Raw genomic sequence first — 17,196 nt, 5'->3', positions numbered from 1 at the left:
TTTCCCTGACATGAAACTACTCCAGGTCTCTGGAGAGGTGTCATATAAATTTTCCAAGCAAACAGACAAACAGAAACACAGCCCGGAAAAAGCTCTGTACACAAAATGGGCGTTGAGCTGCAGCAATGCCACTGAATGCACACAAACACTTCAACTGCGGATCGAGAAGACTCCTTGACAGAAAGTTGACTGACGGGATAGAGTTGCCAGGTCCCTCTGGGCAACAGGCAGGGGATTGGGGGACACTTACCGGGAGCAGGAGGGAGGCTCCGCCGACATGCAGGATGTACCCACATCACTGACAGGGCTATTTTTGGGCAGGAACGCACAGGAACGGAGTTCCGGCTGGCTCCTGAGTTGGCCACGCCCAGCAGGGACTCATTAGCATAATAGGCCACACCCAACAGCAGAAACTCATTAGGATTGGCTACATTAGGGGTGTGTGGCCTACCATGCAAAGGGGTTCCTGCTACAAAAAAAGCCCTGGGTTTTGACCACAAACAAGGTAAAGAGAATAAGAAGCAAAAGGTGGGTGTGGCTGGATGAGCTCACTTCTGGTAACACAGAGGTGTGGCCTCATATGCTAACACGTTTCTGCTGTTGGGTGTGGCCAATTATGCTAATGAGTTCCTGCTGGGCTTTTTTTACAAAAAAACCCTTACTGTCCGTATGATCTGGTATTGACATTGTCACCTCGGAGACATTGGGGCAACGCTCTGGTATTTGGGCATAAACTCTATGGTAAATTTGGCTTCTGCCACAGAGTTTTTGCCCAAATACCAGAGTGTTGCCCCGACATCCCCGATGTAACTTCCGGGTCATGGGGCCAGTGTTGTGGCCATGTGGCTGCACATCTTTTTTGAGGTAAGCTGATTGGCGGCTGGGCAGTAGGTGATCCCTGCCTCCACCGGGGGATCCGGCAAAGCTCACAAGAGAGCTTCTGAGAGAAGGAGATCTGAGAGAAGAAAGCTCAACAGAGATGGAAGGGAGGCTGCCCCATACCAAGAAACCAACATTTAAATTGGGGTAAGAAAATAAAATAATGAAAACAATACCGAAATTCTGAGTACCTGTGAGATATCCATGACCGAGTCACAGCTCAGAGGCCTGGCCGACGTCAGGTCATTGGAACCAAGCAGAGTCGAGATAATCCCATTCTGGTCGATGCGTCGGATCATGGTGCCGTCCACAAAATAAATGAACCCAAATTTGTCCACGGTGATGCCTGGGAAGGGGGAATAAACACAGCATGGGCAACCCGCAAAGGAAGAACAAAGTGGTCTCAATCTCCTGGTGTTTTCGAAAATTTACTTCACTTATACCCTGGCCTTTCTCCCCCACAGGGACCCAGTGTGGCTTATGTTGTTCACCTTTTCTCTATAGATCCTCTGTATTTTAGTGTATTTCTTTTTCAGGATAGTATATTAGAATACTGAATGGATGTCTGCTGACAACATTACATTCAGCTCAAAATATATCGCTAAGCGCCCTCCACGCCTGAGAGGAGATAATTAAGATTCTGTTACTTCCCACAATTAGAAAAAAGACACCTTTAGACATTTATCTGCTATTTTGACATATTTATGGCTTTACAACTGTTGACCTTCTAACCTTAACTTGTTATTTAGTTTTTCACTTCAGCATCATCATGTTACATGTTAATTTGCTGTTTAAACCCCTGTCTAGAACCATATCTACCATTCCAACGTATTTGAAAAAGTGTGCCTTGCACCTTGAATAAACCTTTGCTGGTCTTAAAGGTGCCGCTGGACTCTAAATTTGTTCTATTCCTTTCCTCTATTTTGTACTCACAACAATCCTGTCAGGTAGGTTAGGCTGAGATTGTGACCAGCTCAAAGTAATCTAGCAAACGTCCGTGGCAGAGTGGGGATTATCTGAACTCGGGTCTCTTTTGGATGCCTATTTATTTTTACACACATACGCTCAATAAATCCTATATGGATGACAGGAATGGATGATGAAAAAGAAGAGATTGGATTTATACCCCACCCTTCACTTGGAGTCTCAGAGCGGCTCACAAACTCCTTTCCCTTCCCCTCCCCGCAACAGACACCCTGTGAGGTAGGCGGGGCTGAGAGAGCTCTTTCTGAACTGTCCTTGAGAGAACACCTCTGAAAGAACTATGGCTTACCCAAGGTCATCCACCAGCTGCAAGTGGAAGAGTGGGGAATCAAACCCGGTTCCCCCAGATTAGAGTCCGTGCACTTAACTGTTACACCAAACTGGCTCGGGACAGAAGACAAAGGCCAGAAAGAGCCACGAGGGTGTAACCCTCAACATTTCTCATACAAGAAAGTTTCAGAGAGTAGCTGCGTTGGAGTAGAATGGCTAGATTCGAGTCCTGTAGCACCATAGAGACCAACAAAATTGCCGGGGCGTAAGCTTTTAAAAGTTTATAAGCTGAAAACCTTGTTGGTTGGTAAGGTGCAGGGTTGACAGCTTCTGGTTGGGAAATACCTGGAAATTGTGGGGGTGGAGACTGAGGAGGGTGGGGTTTGGGGAGGGGAGGGACGTCACTGGGGTAAAATGCCATAGAGTCCACCCTTCCAAAGCAGCCATTTTTCTCCAAGGGAACTGATCTCTGTCGCCGGGAGAGCAGTTGTAATTTCGGGAACTCTCCAGCCAACACCTGGAGGTTGGCAACCCTATGCTACTAGGCTTGGCTCCAGCTGGTCTCAGGCAAGTGGTTATTCTGAATCCCATTCCGTATTGCTTTTTCCTAATGATTCGTGCAAAAGAAGACTACGTGACTCCACCAAGCAGCAAATGAACCACAAGATCATTGGTTGGAATATTCACCAGGAAGAAGAAGAGGAGACTGGATTTATACCCCGCCCTTCACTACCCAAAGGAGTCTCAGAGTGGCTTACAAACTCCTTTCCCTCCCCCTCCCCACAACAGACACCCTGTGAGGTAAAAGAAGAAGAAGAAGAGATTGGATTTATACCCCGCCCTTCACTACCCAAAGGAGTCTCAGAGCAGCTTACAAACTCCTTTCCCTTCCCCTCCCCACAACAGACACCCTGTGAGGTAGGTGGGGCTGAGAGAGCTCTGACAGAAACTGCTTTTTCAAGAACAGCTCTGACAGAACTACGGCTTGCCCAAGGTCATCCAGCAGCGGCACATGGAGGAGTGGGGAATCAAACCCGGTTCTCCCAGATTGGAGTCCCCGCACTTAACCACTACACCAAACTGGCTGTAACCATTGATTTTAAATGTTTATACTGTGTTTTTAAATTGTGTTTTCAAATGTTATTGTTTTCAAATTTTATTGGGATGGGCAGGATATAAATATGAAAAATAAATAAATCATGTTATCTTTTGTTTCATCCTGCAATGAAGTGATGAGTGAACAGACGAGGATTTGTGTATGGACGGGCCACTAGCCTGATCCAACATGGTTTCCCGCACGTTCTTATGTTTGCATTCGGGAAATGAAGGATCATAGGAAACGATAATTCCTCCCCAAACAGATGGTTGCTGTGCATCTTTCTTGCGTTTGTTTGTTGCCCTTTTCTTCTCCCCTCCCCTGCTTGTTCACTGCAATCTTTTCAAATTGTGAGACTTTATTGTGCTTCCATTGCTTTTTCTTCCGGAGCTGGTGAGTGAATGCTTTGGCGTCAGCAGTGACAAGCCGTAGATCTAATTTTTCTTCCTTTCTGATTGCTCGTCGGAGAAGAACAGTACGAACAGATGATAATTGGAAAGTGATAGCTTTAATTTACTGGGGGATGTGGAAATTCATTAGCGTCTTTGGTGTTTTGCGGCACTGGAGGTGAACTAAGCTGGACGCACGAGATGCAGTCCGTGTTGACATACGCCTACAGAAACCTTGTGCTTATGCAGCTGGTAGATTTGTCATGTGTTATATCTTTCACCAAATGAAAACAATATGTTTCCTCTTTGCCGCGTTTCAGTGTGATGGGGCAGTCAGTTCGGGACAGCCAAAGAAAATACTACTTTACACAGAGAGTGATGAAAAAGGGGAATTCATTGCCAGAGGATGTAGTGATGGCCACAGAAATAAACAACTTTAAAAGGAGATTAGATATTCATGGAGGATAAGTCTATCAATGGCTACGAGCCATGGTGACTGAGGGGAACCTCCACATTCAGAGGCACTAAACCTCTGAATCCCAGCGCCAGGAGGCAACATCAGGAGAAGGCCTCGGCCTCTATGCCCTGTGTGAGACAGGATGCTGGACTAGATGGACCACTGGTCTAATCCAGCAGGGCTCTTCTGATGTTCTTATCAGGGAAAGGCCTCAGCCTCCATGCCCTGTTGTTGGCCCTCCAGGGGAACTGATTGGCTGCTGTGTGAGATAAAATGCTGCACTAGATGGACCAATGGTCTGATCCGGCAGGGCTCTTCTGATGTTCTTATCAGGGGAAAGCCTTGGCCTCTCTGCCCTGTTGTTGGCCATCCAGAGGAACTGGTTGGCCACTGTGTGAGACAGGAGGCTGGAGTAGATGGACAACTGGTCTTATTCAGCAGGGCTCTTCTTAGGTTCTTATAAGGAGATGATATTACTGATGGGTGACAGGTTGTGAGAGAGGCTCATTTGAGAGAGAGAGAGATGGAGCACAACGTGCAATCTATTTCTGTCAGAAATGCACAGCGATGGCTTACCTGGAGGTCTCTGGGATGACAGGGAAGTTTTTACCCATAATTGCAAACCAGCACCTCATAAACAATGTCATATGCACGTAGCCAATAAGCAAGCCAATGCATAAGAAGCCCGAAACTGGAATCCGCCAAAGCTTCTTCGTAACTCTCCTTCTCTCTCACAGACACACACCCGTGAACCCCCTTCCTTCTCCCGTCCAACGATCTGTCATGCGTTATTATCTTTCACCAAGTGAAAACAACATGCTTCCCCTCGGCCGCGTTCCAGTTTGAATCCGATCCACAGGTACAGGGAGGACGAGATCTCAGAACACAAATCTGTCAGCGTTGCTAGACAAACCTAAAGCAGCTCCAAAGCGCAGCTGGTGTTTTACACGCTATTAGCATGGCGTGCATAACGCATGGATGGCAACGGGGCGCATAGGCGTCGACTGCAAATGTGCCTTATGCTGAGTCGGACCTTGGGTCCGTCTGCCTTAGTGCTGCTGTCTGACTGACAGTGGTTCTCCGTAGTCGGGAGAAGCCACCCCTCACCCCCAAGTCTGATACCGGACACCCTTGACCTGTAGACACAGAGGTGGGATCTTGGGTATACAACGCGTGTACTCCACCGTCACTCCTTCCCATGAGCACAGGTCTGCTCGAGAGCTGCCCATGCTCTGTCAATCAATATTATTTTGGAGGCCTGGTTGAGGGAGAAGCAGGAGAAACTTGAAAGGTGAGGCTGAATTATTGGAGGAACTCTAGGGGCCTCACTGACTGTTGCAGGAACTTCTGGAGGCCTCACTTCAAGAAGGATGTGGACAGAATGGAGTGCGTGCAGAGGAGAGAGACGAGGATGATCGGGGGCCTGGAGACCAAGCAGCCTCATGAGGAAAGGCTGAGGGACTTGGGAATGGTCAGTCTGGAGAAGAGGAGGTGGAGGGGGGACAGGACTGGCGGCACCTGGCCCCCCTGGGCCTAGGGACGCCAGGTTGGCGGCGACTAGGACCAGGGCGTTCTCCCTGGTGGCGCCGACGCGCTGGAATGAGCTCCCCGGTGAGATCAGAGCACTGCGGGACCTCCAGCAATTCCGCAGGGCCGTGAAAACGGAGCTTTTTTGCCGGGCGTTTTTGTAAGAATCGATTTTATCGGCTGCGCTGCCCTTGCACTTTGTTATACGATACCGCCACGTGTAAATGGTTTTAACTGTATTTATTTGGAATTTTATTGTATTTTATCTATGCATTTGCTGGTTTTAGAATGGTATGTAAGCTGCCCTGAGATGCTTCGGCGGAAGGGCGGGATAGAAATCTAACAAATAAATAAAAATATTGCTGTCTTGAAGTATTTGAAGGGCTGTCGCTTAGAGGAGGAGGGCAGGGAGCTGTTCCTGTTGGCAGCAGAGGAGAGGATTCGCAACAATGGGCTTAAATTAAGGGCAGGAAGTACCGGCTGGGTCTGAGGGAAAAGCTTTTTGACAGTCAAGAGTTGTGCCACAGTGGAATCGGCTGCCTCGGGGTGGGTGGGTGGGTGGGTGGGTGGATGAGCTCCCCCTCACTTGCAGTCTTCAAGCGGCGGCTGGACAAACCCTGGTCAGGGATGCTCTAGGCTGATCCTGCATTGAGCAGGAGGTTGGACTAGACAGACAGTGATGTTTCTATGACTCTAACTCTACCCTGGAGCTCACTCCCAGAGCACCATGCAAAATGAACCCATCAAATAATTAAATACACCTGCAAAGTACCCCCCTGCAGAGGATGCTGCTCGTTGTGTCTCTGCACGCTTTCTGGCTCTGGCCTCACCTCCTTCCAGTCAGCCTGCATCATTCAATTACTCGACGCAAAGATGCAACCAGGGTTGCCAGCCAAGTCCTGGCAACCAGTGGGATTTGTAGGGGGGTGGGTACATGCAAAATAGGTGTCACGGTGACATCACTTCCGGAGCAAACCCGGAAGTGACGTCAGCGTATCGGGTGTGGGGGTGTGTGTCTTTAACTACAGAGGTTTGGTGGAATCCTAGAATGCCGCATTCACAATGGAAGCAATACCTTTTTGTTATGTCCTGGGCCCGACACCGACTGACCCAGCTTGGGAACACAGAACAATAGACTGCTAGGATCCTGGAAGGAACCTATCAGCCAGGAGTACCTCTGTAAATAACCTATCACGGTGAGTGTGTGTGTGGGGGGTGGGGTGTTGTGCATGGATTTAAGCAGGGCTTTGGTCCTGCTCAGGTTGTCTTTAGTCCGAGCTGATTCACAACAAAGCATGAGCTGATCCCTACTCGCGTGTCGAACCCAGTATATTTCACTTTTTTACTTCACTTCTTACTGCTTTTACAACCTAAGCCATAAACAGCAAACCCTCATCCCGTAGGAGAACCTAAGAGTTAGTGATCACCAACGTTCCCTCTAAGCTGTGGAGTCTTGTGAGCAGAAATTCTACTTTGTGAGCGACTGGCATGAAAGTTGTGAGGGAGCGATTTGGCTGCTGCTGCACAGATTACTTTGCTCTGGATACTTTGCTCTGGAGCCATCCTTCCCGAGCCGAGACAAAAATGTGTGAGCCGGAGGCTGAAAAAACTGTGAGCTCTAGCTCACACCAGCTCAGCTTAGAGGGAACGTTGGCTATCATGTAACTTAACAACAGCTGCCAAAAATTTTCGCCACACAGAGAGTAGTTTGCCTAATTTTGTCACCGAGTAGCCAAGACGATTCCTGATTAAATAACGGGGAGATCAATTCAGCTCTTAGTTCTGAGAACTTGGGACAATCAAAGCATTTACCTATTGTCCCCCCCTGCCGCTCGACTGAGTGGCAATGAGTATCCAGGCCCCAGGAAGGGTGGGCCTTCCTAGACGCAACAGATTTACCTGCCCTCAAACGTGGTGAGGCCAGAACAGAGAGTCCTAGAGAAAACACAAAGGGGTCTTCTCCTTTGAAGGCGGGCAGTTCCTTCTCTTCTGTGCTCTTAAAAAAAGAGGCTTCTCAAGGCACACAAGTTAAGTATGCCTCCAAGCGGCTGCTGGCACTGAGAGCCAGTTTGGTGTAGCGGTTAGGAGTGCGGACTCTAATCTGGAAGAACCGGGTTTGATTCCCCAGTTCTCCACATGCAGCACCTGGTGTGACCTTGGGTCAGTCACAAGTTCTCTCAGAGCTGTTCCCTCAAGAGCAGTCCTTGAGAGAGCTCTCTCAGCCCCGCCGACCTCACAGGGTGTCTGTTGTGGGGAGGGGAAGGGGAAGGAGATTGTAAGCCGCTCTGAGACTCCTTTGGGTAGTGAAGGGCGGGGTATAAATCCAATCTCCTCTTCTTCTTCTCTGCTCTATCCTTCCTTCACAGCCGCTTGGGACTCAGAGCACGCTAGGACCAATGGCGGCTCAAAGTGTGCTCAGGCTAGTAGTGGGGGGTAGCAGACTGGTTGGTGGGAAGCAGGCTGCAGGCTGGCCTAGGGCCACAAAGACCCTGCTTGTTCACACAGCACACCTCTCTTTTGGGTATGTTGTAGGGCTATCTTTCGGCTATGCTCCTGCAGAGTGCAGGGGGTTGGACTAGATGACCTGCAAGGTCCCTTCCAACTCTAACATTCTATGATTCTATGAAGCCACCTAATCCTCTTAAAGAAGGTCGTCTTGTCTTACCCCTGGGATTTGTCAGCGTGGCCTCGGTGGCTTTCCCGCCATCTCCGCAACGAGTGTCGTCGAAGGGGAGGCACTGGTCTCCTGTTCCGGCCACCACCTCCGAGTTCTTCACGACATCCTTCACTACGGTGGTTGATTTGATCTTAAAGACTCGGCGACTGTTGGTGTCGGAGAGGTAGATGGATCCGGTGATGGGGTCCGTGGTCAGGTAATACTTGTGAGCAGGGCTGTGGCTAAAAAAGTAAATAAATAAATAAAACCCAAGGGAAAAAATGGAATCATCGGAAAGCAGTTTGCACCCGCCTCATATCGCGAGACCAATGAGGTCATGGCATCACAGCCAATCAGATCTGACAGCACGGTGACATCACTGAGGGCAAAGGAAGCTTATTTATTGACTTTGCTCAGAGTGGGGAAGAAGAAATTCTGTAGTATCATTCCGCAAATGTGCTCAGATACTACATGAAACTTTCATGACTTTTTGACCCTTACCTGGAAGAAGAAAACATCAAAGCGGTCCACAAAATATCTGTGAAATTAACCCTCTCCTTGCTGATCTTGTTTGGCTGTTCCTTTGCTGGACAGAGAGGAGGATGGATAATTATGGGGACTACAACTTGTCAGGGCTATATAGTGATGGGTGTATTCAACCCTTTGGCGTAACGTCTTCCCTCAGGGAATGCCATTTTGGAACCCCGATCTAATAGGCCTCCGACTGTTCCTTCAGACGTGAAACAGAGGCTCATGTATATTCGCCAGAAATTATTTTTACACATCCTCGTATTTTTTCAATCGCCTTTCTTCTAAATAACAACCATTTTCCAATCCCTTCGAGAACACACCGAGCTGTAATTTGGATATTTCATTCCGTTTAACTGAATTGCTGCTTTTTTTTGAGGGGCTGCAGGCAGAAGGGAGAGGGGAGGGAGGAAGCGGCCTTTCTGATTTATCCCCGAATATCCCCTGCGATTTACCCTATTAAAGTCTGAGCAGATTCCATCTGCACAAGATGACACTGATTCTCGCTAAATAAAACACTCTGACCTTCAACGACTCAGCTTGGCAGGTTGGGTTCCATCTGTATTCCTTCCCAATGACAGCCAACTGGCAGGGTATTATTTCATTTACCTGCACGTCACTCAACCTGAGCAAGTGGCACCTACTCTGGTGGCGGAGGTGGGGGGGGGGAAGGTGCCCTGTGGGAATCTGCCATCCATTTTGATCAGGCCCCGGTGCGCGCTGGTTATTGTCAGCGCGGCCGGGCTGAATGTCAGTCAGCTGTTGAGCTGCTCCTAATCACTAGAGGTGGGCAGGCGAGACATTCATAACCGCACACTGACGCTCCCTCACACCTTGTTTGCCTCAGGACATTCAAAACGCTTTTGGCAGGCCTTATCTTCCAATTGGATAAGGCCACGGAGACGATTTACACAAGTGCGCGGAGGCAACCTGACACCTCTATCCACTTCCTGTGGGCAGGATTACAGGTATCTGAGGCTTCCAAGGAACATATTTACCTCACATTTACCTCAGAAAAAGGAGGGCCAACTGGCTGGTAATGGGCTGGATCCAGTTCCCCCATGCAATATTATCTGGCTTGGGGCAACCAGGTTGACAAGTCTTGGGTATGATGGGAGGGGGGAAACTCACCCTAACGGCATCCTATGACGTCACTTCTGGCTGCATAACTGGAAGTGATGCCATTGCATCATGGGGTATTCTAGGATTCACTCCAAACTCTGTGGTTTTCACTACAGAGTTCTGGTTGATTCCTAGAGGATCCTGTGATGTGTCAATGTCACTTCTGGTTATGGGGCCGGAAGTGATGTTGTGGCTTCACAGGATCCCATTTCAGGCTGCCCATTTTTCTTGCTGCTGCTTCTCAGGCCTATTGACTGAGTCAGAGGTTGGAAGGTTGCCCGCCAGAATGACAACCTGGCCTCCCCAGTTTGGCTACATCCCCAATTTTTAAATCAAGGGTCTGGCTAATATGCCCACATCTTCATGGAGAAGTAATATTTTTAAAAGGTTTTTTTTAATGGGAAGAAAGAAGAGATATTCCACACTATAATGTCATATACAGATTCAAAAAGCAAATTAACCTATTGTGTAAATGTACTTATTTGTAAAAAATGGCTGATTCTGCATTGACTTTTCCCTCCATAGTTTTATGAAACCCACGTTGGAACAGAAATTCCCCTCTGCCTTGCATGCTGCTTTCACTTCCTTTGATTATCGGGTTTTACGGTAGCGTCCACATGCCATGCCACTTTTGAGTTCTTTGATCTTTGGATTTTATTGTACCTGCTGCAAAGAGTTACGGCCATTTTATGGCTATTCAGGAGAGACTCTGCAGTCAGTACAGCCTTGCCCTGGGGTACCTGAATGTGGTTTGGAGCTGCACTTTTTCCTCCCAGCTGAGAAAATGTGGAGCGAATGCTAGATGCAGAATTGCCCAAAGTCATGCTGAACAGAAGGACTTTGGGTAAGTTTGTGCTGCTTGAAGGGGCCTGACCCTTTGGATCAGTCTGTCTTCAGAAGAAGGATGCTCAACATAGAAGAATCTGAAGACCAAGGAATGAAGTGAGGCACGATACAAGAAATCTGTGGCGAGGACCACTTACTTGAAAAGAAAAAAAAAAAGAGAGGAAGGAGATAATACTTAAGCTGTACCTTTCTTTCCCCAACTCCTGCATGGAAGGGTTGAGCTAACTGCTACTTTAGGGAAGGTGGTCTAAATCATCAAAGAGGAACGGGAGTCATGAATTAGAACAGTCTTGCTCTGAGCAAGCTCTTCCCAGTCTTCAAAGCTGCCACAAATTAGCTCTTAAAATGCGTCAGTGGATCCTGATCACAGATTTCTCACATCAGGCTTTTGCACAGTCTCACTTTCCTCGGTCATAAGTTCCTGTTGCTTTGGGGTTTCACCCTTGTTTCACACATTTTGCTCCCTCTAGTGGTTGATTCGATATTACATTGCTTTAGGTCTAGCATGTCTCCCTGCAGATTTATCTACAGAGCAACTCTGCATATATTTAACGCAATTACCAATGCAAACATAAATGCAGTCTTTTGCACGGGACTCCAAACAGAAATGGGAATGAGAGCTAGGATAAAGAATAACAATTGTTTTTCCCCTAGTGGCACACTAATTGCATTTTGAGTGCTAGGAAAATGTGATTCCCCCCTTCAACACAAGATGCATGGACCGCTTACAACAAATTGGTTGCAGAATTTTGATACGACATCCCCACCCCCCAGAGTAGGGCTTTCCTGCATTCTAATTTTCCTCACTTGTACGTTCCCATTGCTTTGGTCTTCACTCTCATTCTGCAACTGTTTTGCTCCCTCTAGTGGTAAATTTGATATCACACAGGTTTATCTCTGGCATAGCTCCCTGCAGATTTTGTCACAGGAGGTGGCGGCGGCTACAAGCATGGGCAGCTTCAAGAGGGAATTAGATAAGCATATGGAGCAGAAGTCCATCACACGCTGGGGCAAGGGATGCTCTGTATTCTTGGTGCTTGGGGGGGGCAACAGTGGGAGGGCTTCTAGTGTCCTGGCTCCACTGCTGGACCTCCTGATGGCACCTGGTCTTTTTGGCCACTGTGTGACAGAGTGTTGGACTAGATGAGCCATTGGCCTGATCCAACATTGGCTTCTCTTATGTTCTTATGTTCAGATTTAAACTGCAGGTTTTCACCCTGGACGCAAACCTGTGTAATATCGAACTGACCACTGGAGGGAGTAAAGCACACTTGGAACAGGGGGGGGGGAAATCCCTGAAGAAACAGGAACTTACCAGTGAGAAAAATGGAAATGGGGAAAAGCCCACAGTCTGGCACGCTACGTAAAGTGTGGGAAACAACTCCCAACCCCCAGATCAGGGCTGCGCCAGCCCTTAACAACAACAACACCTTCACCTGATCCTTAATCACCAATTAACAGCTGGATATTGTTTGGTTTAAAAAAAAAACAGAATAAGAAAGAAAGACATGAGCCAGGGAGTGACGATTCTTCCCTGGTTGGCTTACCTATGTCTGAAATCTTTATTTCTGACAGGAGAGCAGGAAAAGCAGAAGAGAGGCGAGAGCGAGAGCGAGAGAGAGGGGAGGAAAGACAGGGTTAGCGGCTGAGCTCCCAGCATGATTAGCAGGCTGAAAACTTGACAGTAACAACTACGCCATATAAGGCAATCATAAATAAAGATTTAACAAGCCTGACACTGATACGTTCCATAATGGAGGTTGCCTGTCAGCGAGTCGCTGTGGACGCCGCCCCCCATCACCGAGAAAGCCGTTTCTCGGCTGATGTTCGACTTGCCAGTGGCGGATATCATGGTGATATGGCAGTCTTCCATCTCGGCGTGTCCCCCCCACCGTTTGCTTCCAACACGAAACTTAATTCCTCCGGACAGATCTTCCCGTTCTTTGAGATGATTTGTGCGAATCCCTCTGCCCATGAGCAGCCATGTTTTCTATCCCAGAGTCCCCCCCCGTTTCCATCCCGAACACCATGCCACGACAAACAGATCACCTGCATTATTCACCGTGATAAAGACCTGTGATTTTTGCACGCTGTTGCAATAGGTTTAACGGTCCTCTCCCTCAGGGCAATGAGCCCTTCATGGCTTGGGACCCATGTTCCCTCTAAGCTGAGTTAGTGTGAGCTAGGCTCACAGTTTTTTAGCCTCCGGCTCACACATTTTTGTCTCCGCTCAGGAAGGACGGCTCCGGAGCAAACGATAATTTATGCAGCAGCCAAATCGCTCGCTCACAACTTCAATGCCAGTAGCTCACAAAGTAGAATTTTTGCTCACAAGACTCCACAGCTTAGAGGGAGCATTGTTTGGGACTGGGTTCTCTAGAGGACAGTCTTCTCCAATATGTTCCTGCCAAGGAACTAAGATCACAGGGAGAGGCCCTCCTGACTATCCCGTCAATCAACGAAGCTCATTTGGTGGGCACACAAGAGATGGGTTTTTCGGTGGCAGCCACGCAATGATGGAACAACCTCCCTGGGGAGGGGCAGCTGGCCCCCCTCACTTTATGTATTTAGGAGATGGTTGGATGGTTTTATTTACGACTGCATTTGGTTACGTTTAGTAGAAGTTTGGTGTGGTGGTTAGGAACTGGGAAAACTGGGTTTGATTCCCCATTCCTCCACATGCAGCTGCCGGTGTGACTTTGGGTCAGTCATGGCTCTCTCAGAGCTGTTCTCTCAAGAGCTCTCACAGCCCCCGCCTGCCTCACAGGCAGTGTTCCCTCTAAGCTGAGTTAGTGTGAGCCAACTCACAGTTTTTTAGCCTCCGGCTCACACATTTTTGTCTCAGCTCAGGAAGGATGGCTCCAGAACACACTAATTTACGCAGCAGCCAAATCACCTGCTCACAACTTTAATGCCGGTAGCTCACAAAGTAGAATTTTTGCTCACAGGACGCTACAGCTTAGAGGGAACATTGATCACAAATATTTATAGGGGCACGACAATACTGTTTATCTTCAGTCTCTCTCCAAAACCGCTCTGAGACTCCTTCGGGTAGTGAAGGGCCGGGAATAAATCCAATCTCGTCTCTCTTCTCTGAGTAGTGATTTTTATTTTTGGTTTTATGTTGCTTCAGCAACAGCTGCCACCACAGCACAAGGGTATTTATTACATTACTCTGTGTGTGTGTGGATTTTTTAAAAAAACAATATGTTACTTTTTAAAGGCATCCTGTTAAACAAAACTTCTGTCTAAATGTTGAAGAGTCACTATTAGAATTATGCACAGCCTCACTCCCTGACATCTTCCGTTTGGTTCCGTCTCTGAAGGCAGCCATTTTGTGGTTGGCTCCACCACTGGAAACAGCCAATCTGCAGTTGCACCCACCATTCTGCGTGAGGATTTCAAAGGTGCTCACGGGCTTTGAAAGGTTGGGGGGGCCCCTGGCAAAGGGTCCACCTTCCAAGGCATCCATTTTCTCTGAGGGACCAGATCTCTGTAGTCTGGTGATCAGTTGGAATTTTGGGAGATCTCTGGGCCCCACCTGGAGGCTGGCAACCGTGTTGCAAACTGGCCCTTACCGTGGGCTTTAACTTTAACTTCAAACTCAAGCTTGTACCACGGGTCACTTTGCCTCTTTTGGCTTTAGCAGTTTAGCAGCTCCTGAGCTGGGCAACGCAGCTGCTTGACGTTTTACTGCATGAGGCTCATGAAGTGGACACGGGAGAGAGCCGCAGTGACGCCGAGGCCTCCTTCAGGACTCGTGAGCAAATGTTACAAACCTTCCCCTTGCTGCAGTCTTTTTGAAGCCCCGTTTCACAGCTGCTGTCCCATTCCTCCCCCCAAAACACAGGTTGCCAATCTCCAATAAAGAAACTGTCCCGAATGGCATTCATAGAATTATAGAGTTGGAAGGGACCTCCAGGGTAATCTAGTCCAACCCCCTGCACAACGCAGGAAACTCACAAATACCTCCCCCCTCCACACCCATAGTGACCACTGTTCCACATCCAGAAGATGACAAAGCTCTAACCGTCAGGAAGTTCTTCCTCATGTTTAGCCGAAAGCTCTTCTGATTTAATTTCAACTCGTTGGTTCTGGTCCGACCTTCTGGGGCGACAGAAAACAACTCGGCACCATCCTCTATAGGACAGCCCTTCAGGTACTTGGAGATGGTTATCCTATCATCTCCAAGGGAATCCTGCTTTAAAAAGTTGCAGAGGGTAGCCATTTTGGTCAGCAGTAGAACACTTAGATTCCAGTCGAGTAGACCAACTAGATTCCAGTCCTTAGAGACCAACTAGATCATCAGGGTATGACCTTTTGAAAGTCAAAGCTCCCTTCGTCAGATAGGGACCCCCGCTCCCATCGTATCTGACAAAGGGAACTTTGACTCTCAAAAGTGCACACCCTGTAAATCTTGTTGATCTCTAAGGTGCTGCTGGATTCAAAATCTAACTATTTTGCTTTACAAAAGCAATATTAAAAAAAAACCCCAAATTTGTACAATACCCCCCCCCCCCACTGTTATCTGGGACAAGCTGGCTGGTCAGTCATCTCCGCATGCCTTTTACAGGATTCGGGGAAATTATGCCCAAAGAAGCAGAAAGGACTGAGGCATCTTTCCTACTGCTCACTTGTTACCTTACTGTCCTCCATCACCCAAGGGTCTTTTCTCCCAAGAGGTACTTTTCTCCCTTTCTCACAATACAAAGGACTCGTGGGCACTCCGTGAAACTGCAGAGCGGTCGGGTTAGAACGGATAAAAGGAAGTCCTTCTTCACCCAAAGAGTGATGAACACATGGAATTCACTGCCACAGGAAGTGGTGGGTGCTACAAGCATGGACGGCTTCAAAAGGGAATTAGATAGGCATATGGAGCAGAGGTCCATCAGTGGCTCTTAGCCACAAGGTATAGATAGGGACTCTGGGGCAAGTGATGCTCTTGCTTATTGGTGCTTGGGGGGGGGAGGCAACAGTGGGAGGGCTTCTAATGTCCTGGCCCCACTGCTGGACCTCCTGAGGGCACCTGGTATTTCTGGCCACTGTGTGACACAAGAGTGTTGGACTGGATAGGCCATTGGCCTAATCCAACATTGGCGTCTCTTATGTCTCTTTTTCCTTGAAAGACACTGTCCATTTTCCCTAGTTCCTTCCTGTTCCCCCAGTCTAAATTTGGATTTTAAGCTCTGTGGGAATGGGGAAAGATTCTCTTTTGCTGCTAAAGCGAGGAGAGGCTGTGGCTCAGGGGCAGAGCATCTGCTCGGCATGCAGAAGGTTCCAGGTTCAATCCTTGGCATCCCCAGTTGAAAGGACCAGGAAGTAGGTGATGTGAAACCTGAGACCCGGGAGAGCTGCTGCCAGTCTGAATAGACAATACCACCTGGAACTTTAAAAACAGTGTTTGTTTAAAAAAATCAGTTTAGGGTACGTCTTTCACAGATCCAGGTATTCAATAATTACATTTCTTTTCCCTTCATCCAGTGTCAACAAGGCTTGGAAAGATCTCAGTAACATCCTCTCGGGGATATTCTGTGCCTCTCTGAATTTCATTGATTCCACTAACACAGTTATTCCAACAGCATCCTTCAAACCTCTGGGACTGGCTAATGGTGAGTGGGTGTGCGCATGCATGCTGGGCTGGCTTGGAGGGGCCTGTTTCACACTAAAAGAGTAGCACTTAATTGTGTTGGAGCTCCTTCCTTATGTGATCCTCTGCTAGCAAGTAGACTTGGAGGATGATGAGAGCGCGTGACTTGCAGGTGGTGCTTCACAAAGGAGGAGGGTTGGCATCTGTGGAGTTATACTTGGGGTTGATGAATCCGCGGTGGCTCAGATGTTAAGACGCTGAAGCTGCAGACCGGAAGGTCTGTATCTCGGCAGTTTGAGACCCAAGTGCCACATGACGGAGTGAGCTCCCATCTTTGGCCCCAGCTCCTGCCAAACTAGCAGTTCGAAAGCAAGAAATTGCAGGTAGATAAATAGGTACTCGGTGGGAAGGTAACAGTGTTCCGTGTACCTCGGCATCTAGTCATGCCAGCCACATGACCACAGAGATGTCTTCGGACAGCGCTGGCTCTTCGGCTTGGAAACAGAGATGAGCACCAGCCCCATAGAGTCAGATTCAACTAGCTTTCGAGCAAGGGAAACCTTTACTAGTTGGGGTTGATTGTTTTTAGAGATCCTTCTTGGGAATGTGATAAAGATTATTTGGGCTGGCTGTAGGGGAGAAATGATAATTTAGGCTGGTGGAAGTTTTTACCTTTTACAGCTTATGCGCTTATTGATTGTGGTTTTTATGACAAACTACTTTGTAAATCTTTGTGTGTATTCCAGTACAGTCTTAAGCAGAGTTACAGTTTAATTAAATGGGCTTGGAAGGATGTAACTCGACTTAGGATGGTATGGCTAGCCATCTAAGACCTCCGTCTACCTATCATGTTTT

General features: G+C 48.1%; 1 protein-coding gene across 1 annotated transcript in view; it reads right to left on the bottom strand.

The window, feature by feature from the left end:
* The window catches only part of LOC107120134 (teneurin-4-like), a gene marked incomplete at its 5' end in the record, with an annotated part of 82,661 nt that overhangs the window by 46,860 nt on the left and 18,605 nt on the right, over positions 1-17,196 (bottom strand). Inside the window, 3 exon segments of the mRNA XM_015422781.1 lie at positions 1,056-1,225; positions 8,268-8,500; positions 12,302-12,326. Coding sequence (XP_015278267.1) covers positions 1,056-1,225; positions 8,268-8,500; positions 12,302-12,326 — 428 coding nt within the window.

The sequence above is a fragment of the Gekko japonicus genome, unplaced genomic scaffold (genome assembly GCF_001447785.1).
Source record: "Gekko japonicus isolate JY-2015 unplaced genomic scaffold, Gekko_japonicus_V1.1 scaffold3519, whole genome shotgun sequence".
NCBI classification, from domain to species: domain Eukaryota; kingdom Metazoa; phylum Chordata; class Lepidosauria; order Squamata; family Gekkonidae; genus Gekko; species Gekko japonicus.
Note: the sequence above shows the minus strand (reverse complement) of the source record. Positions and strands in the feature narration are given on the sequence as shown.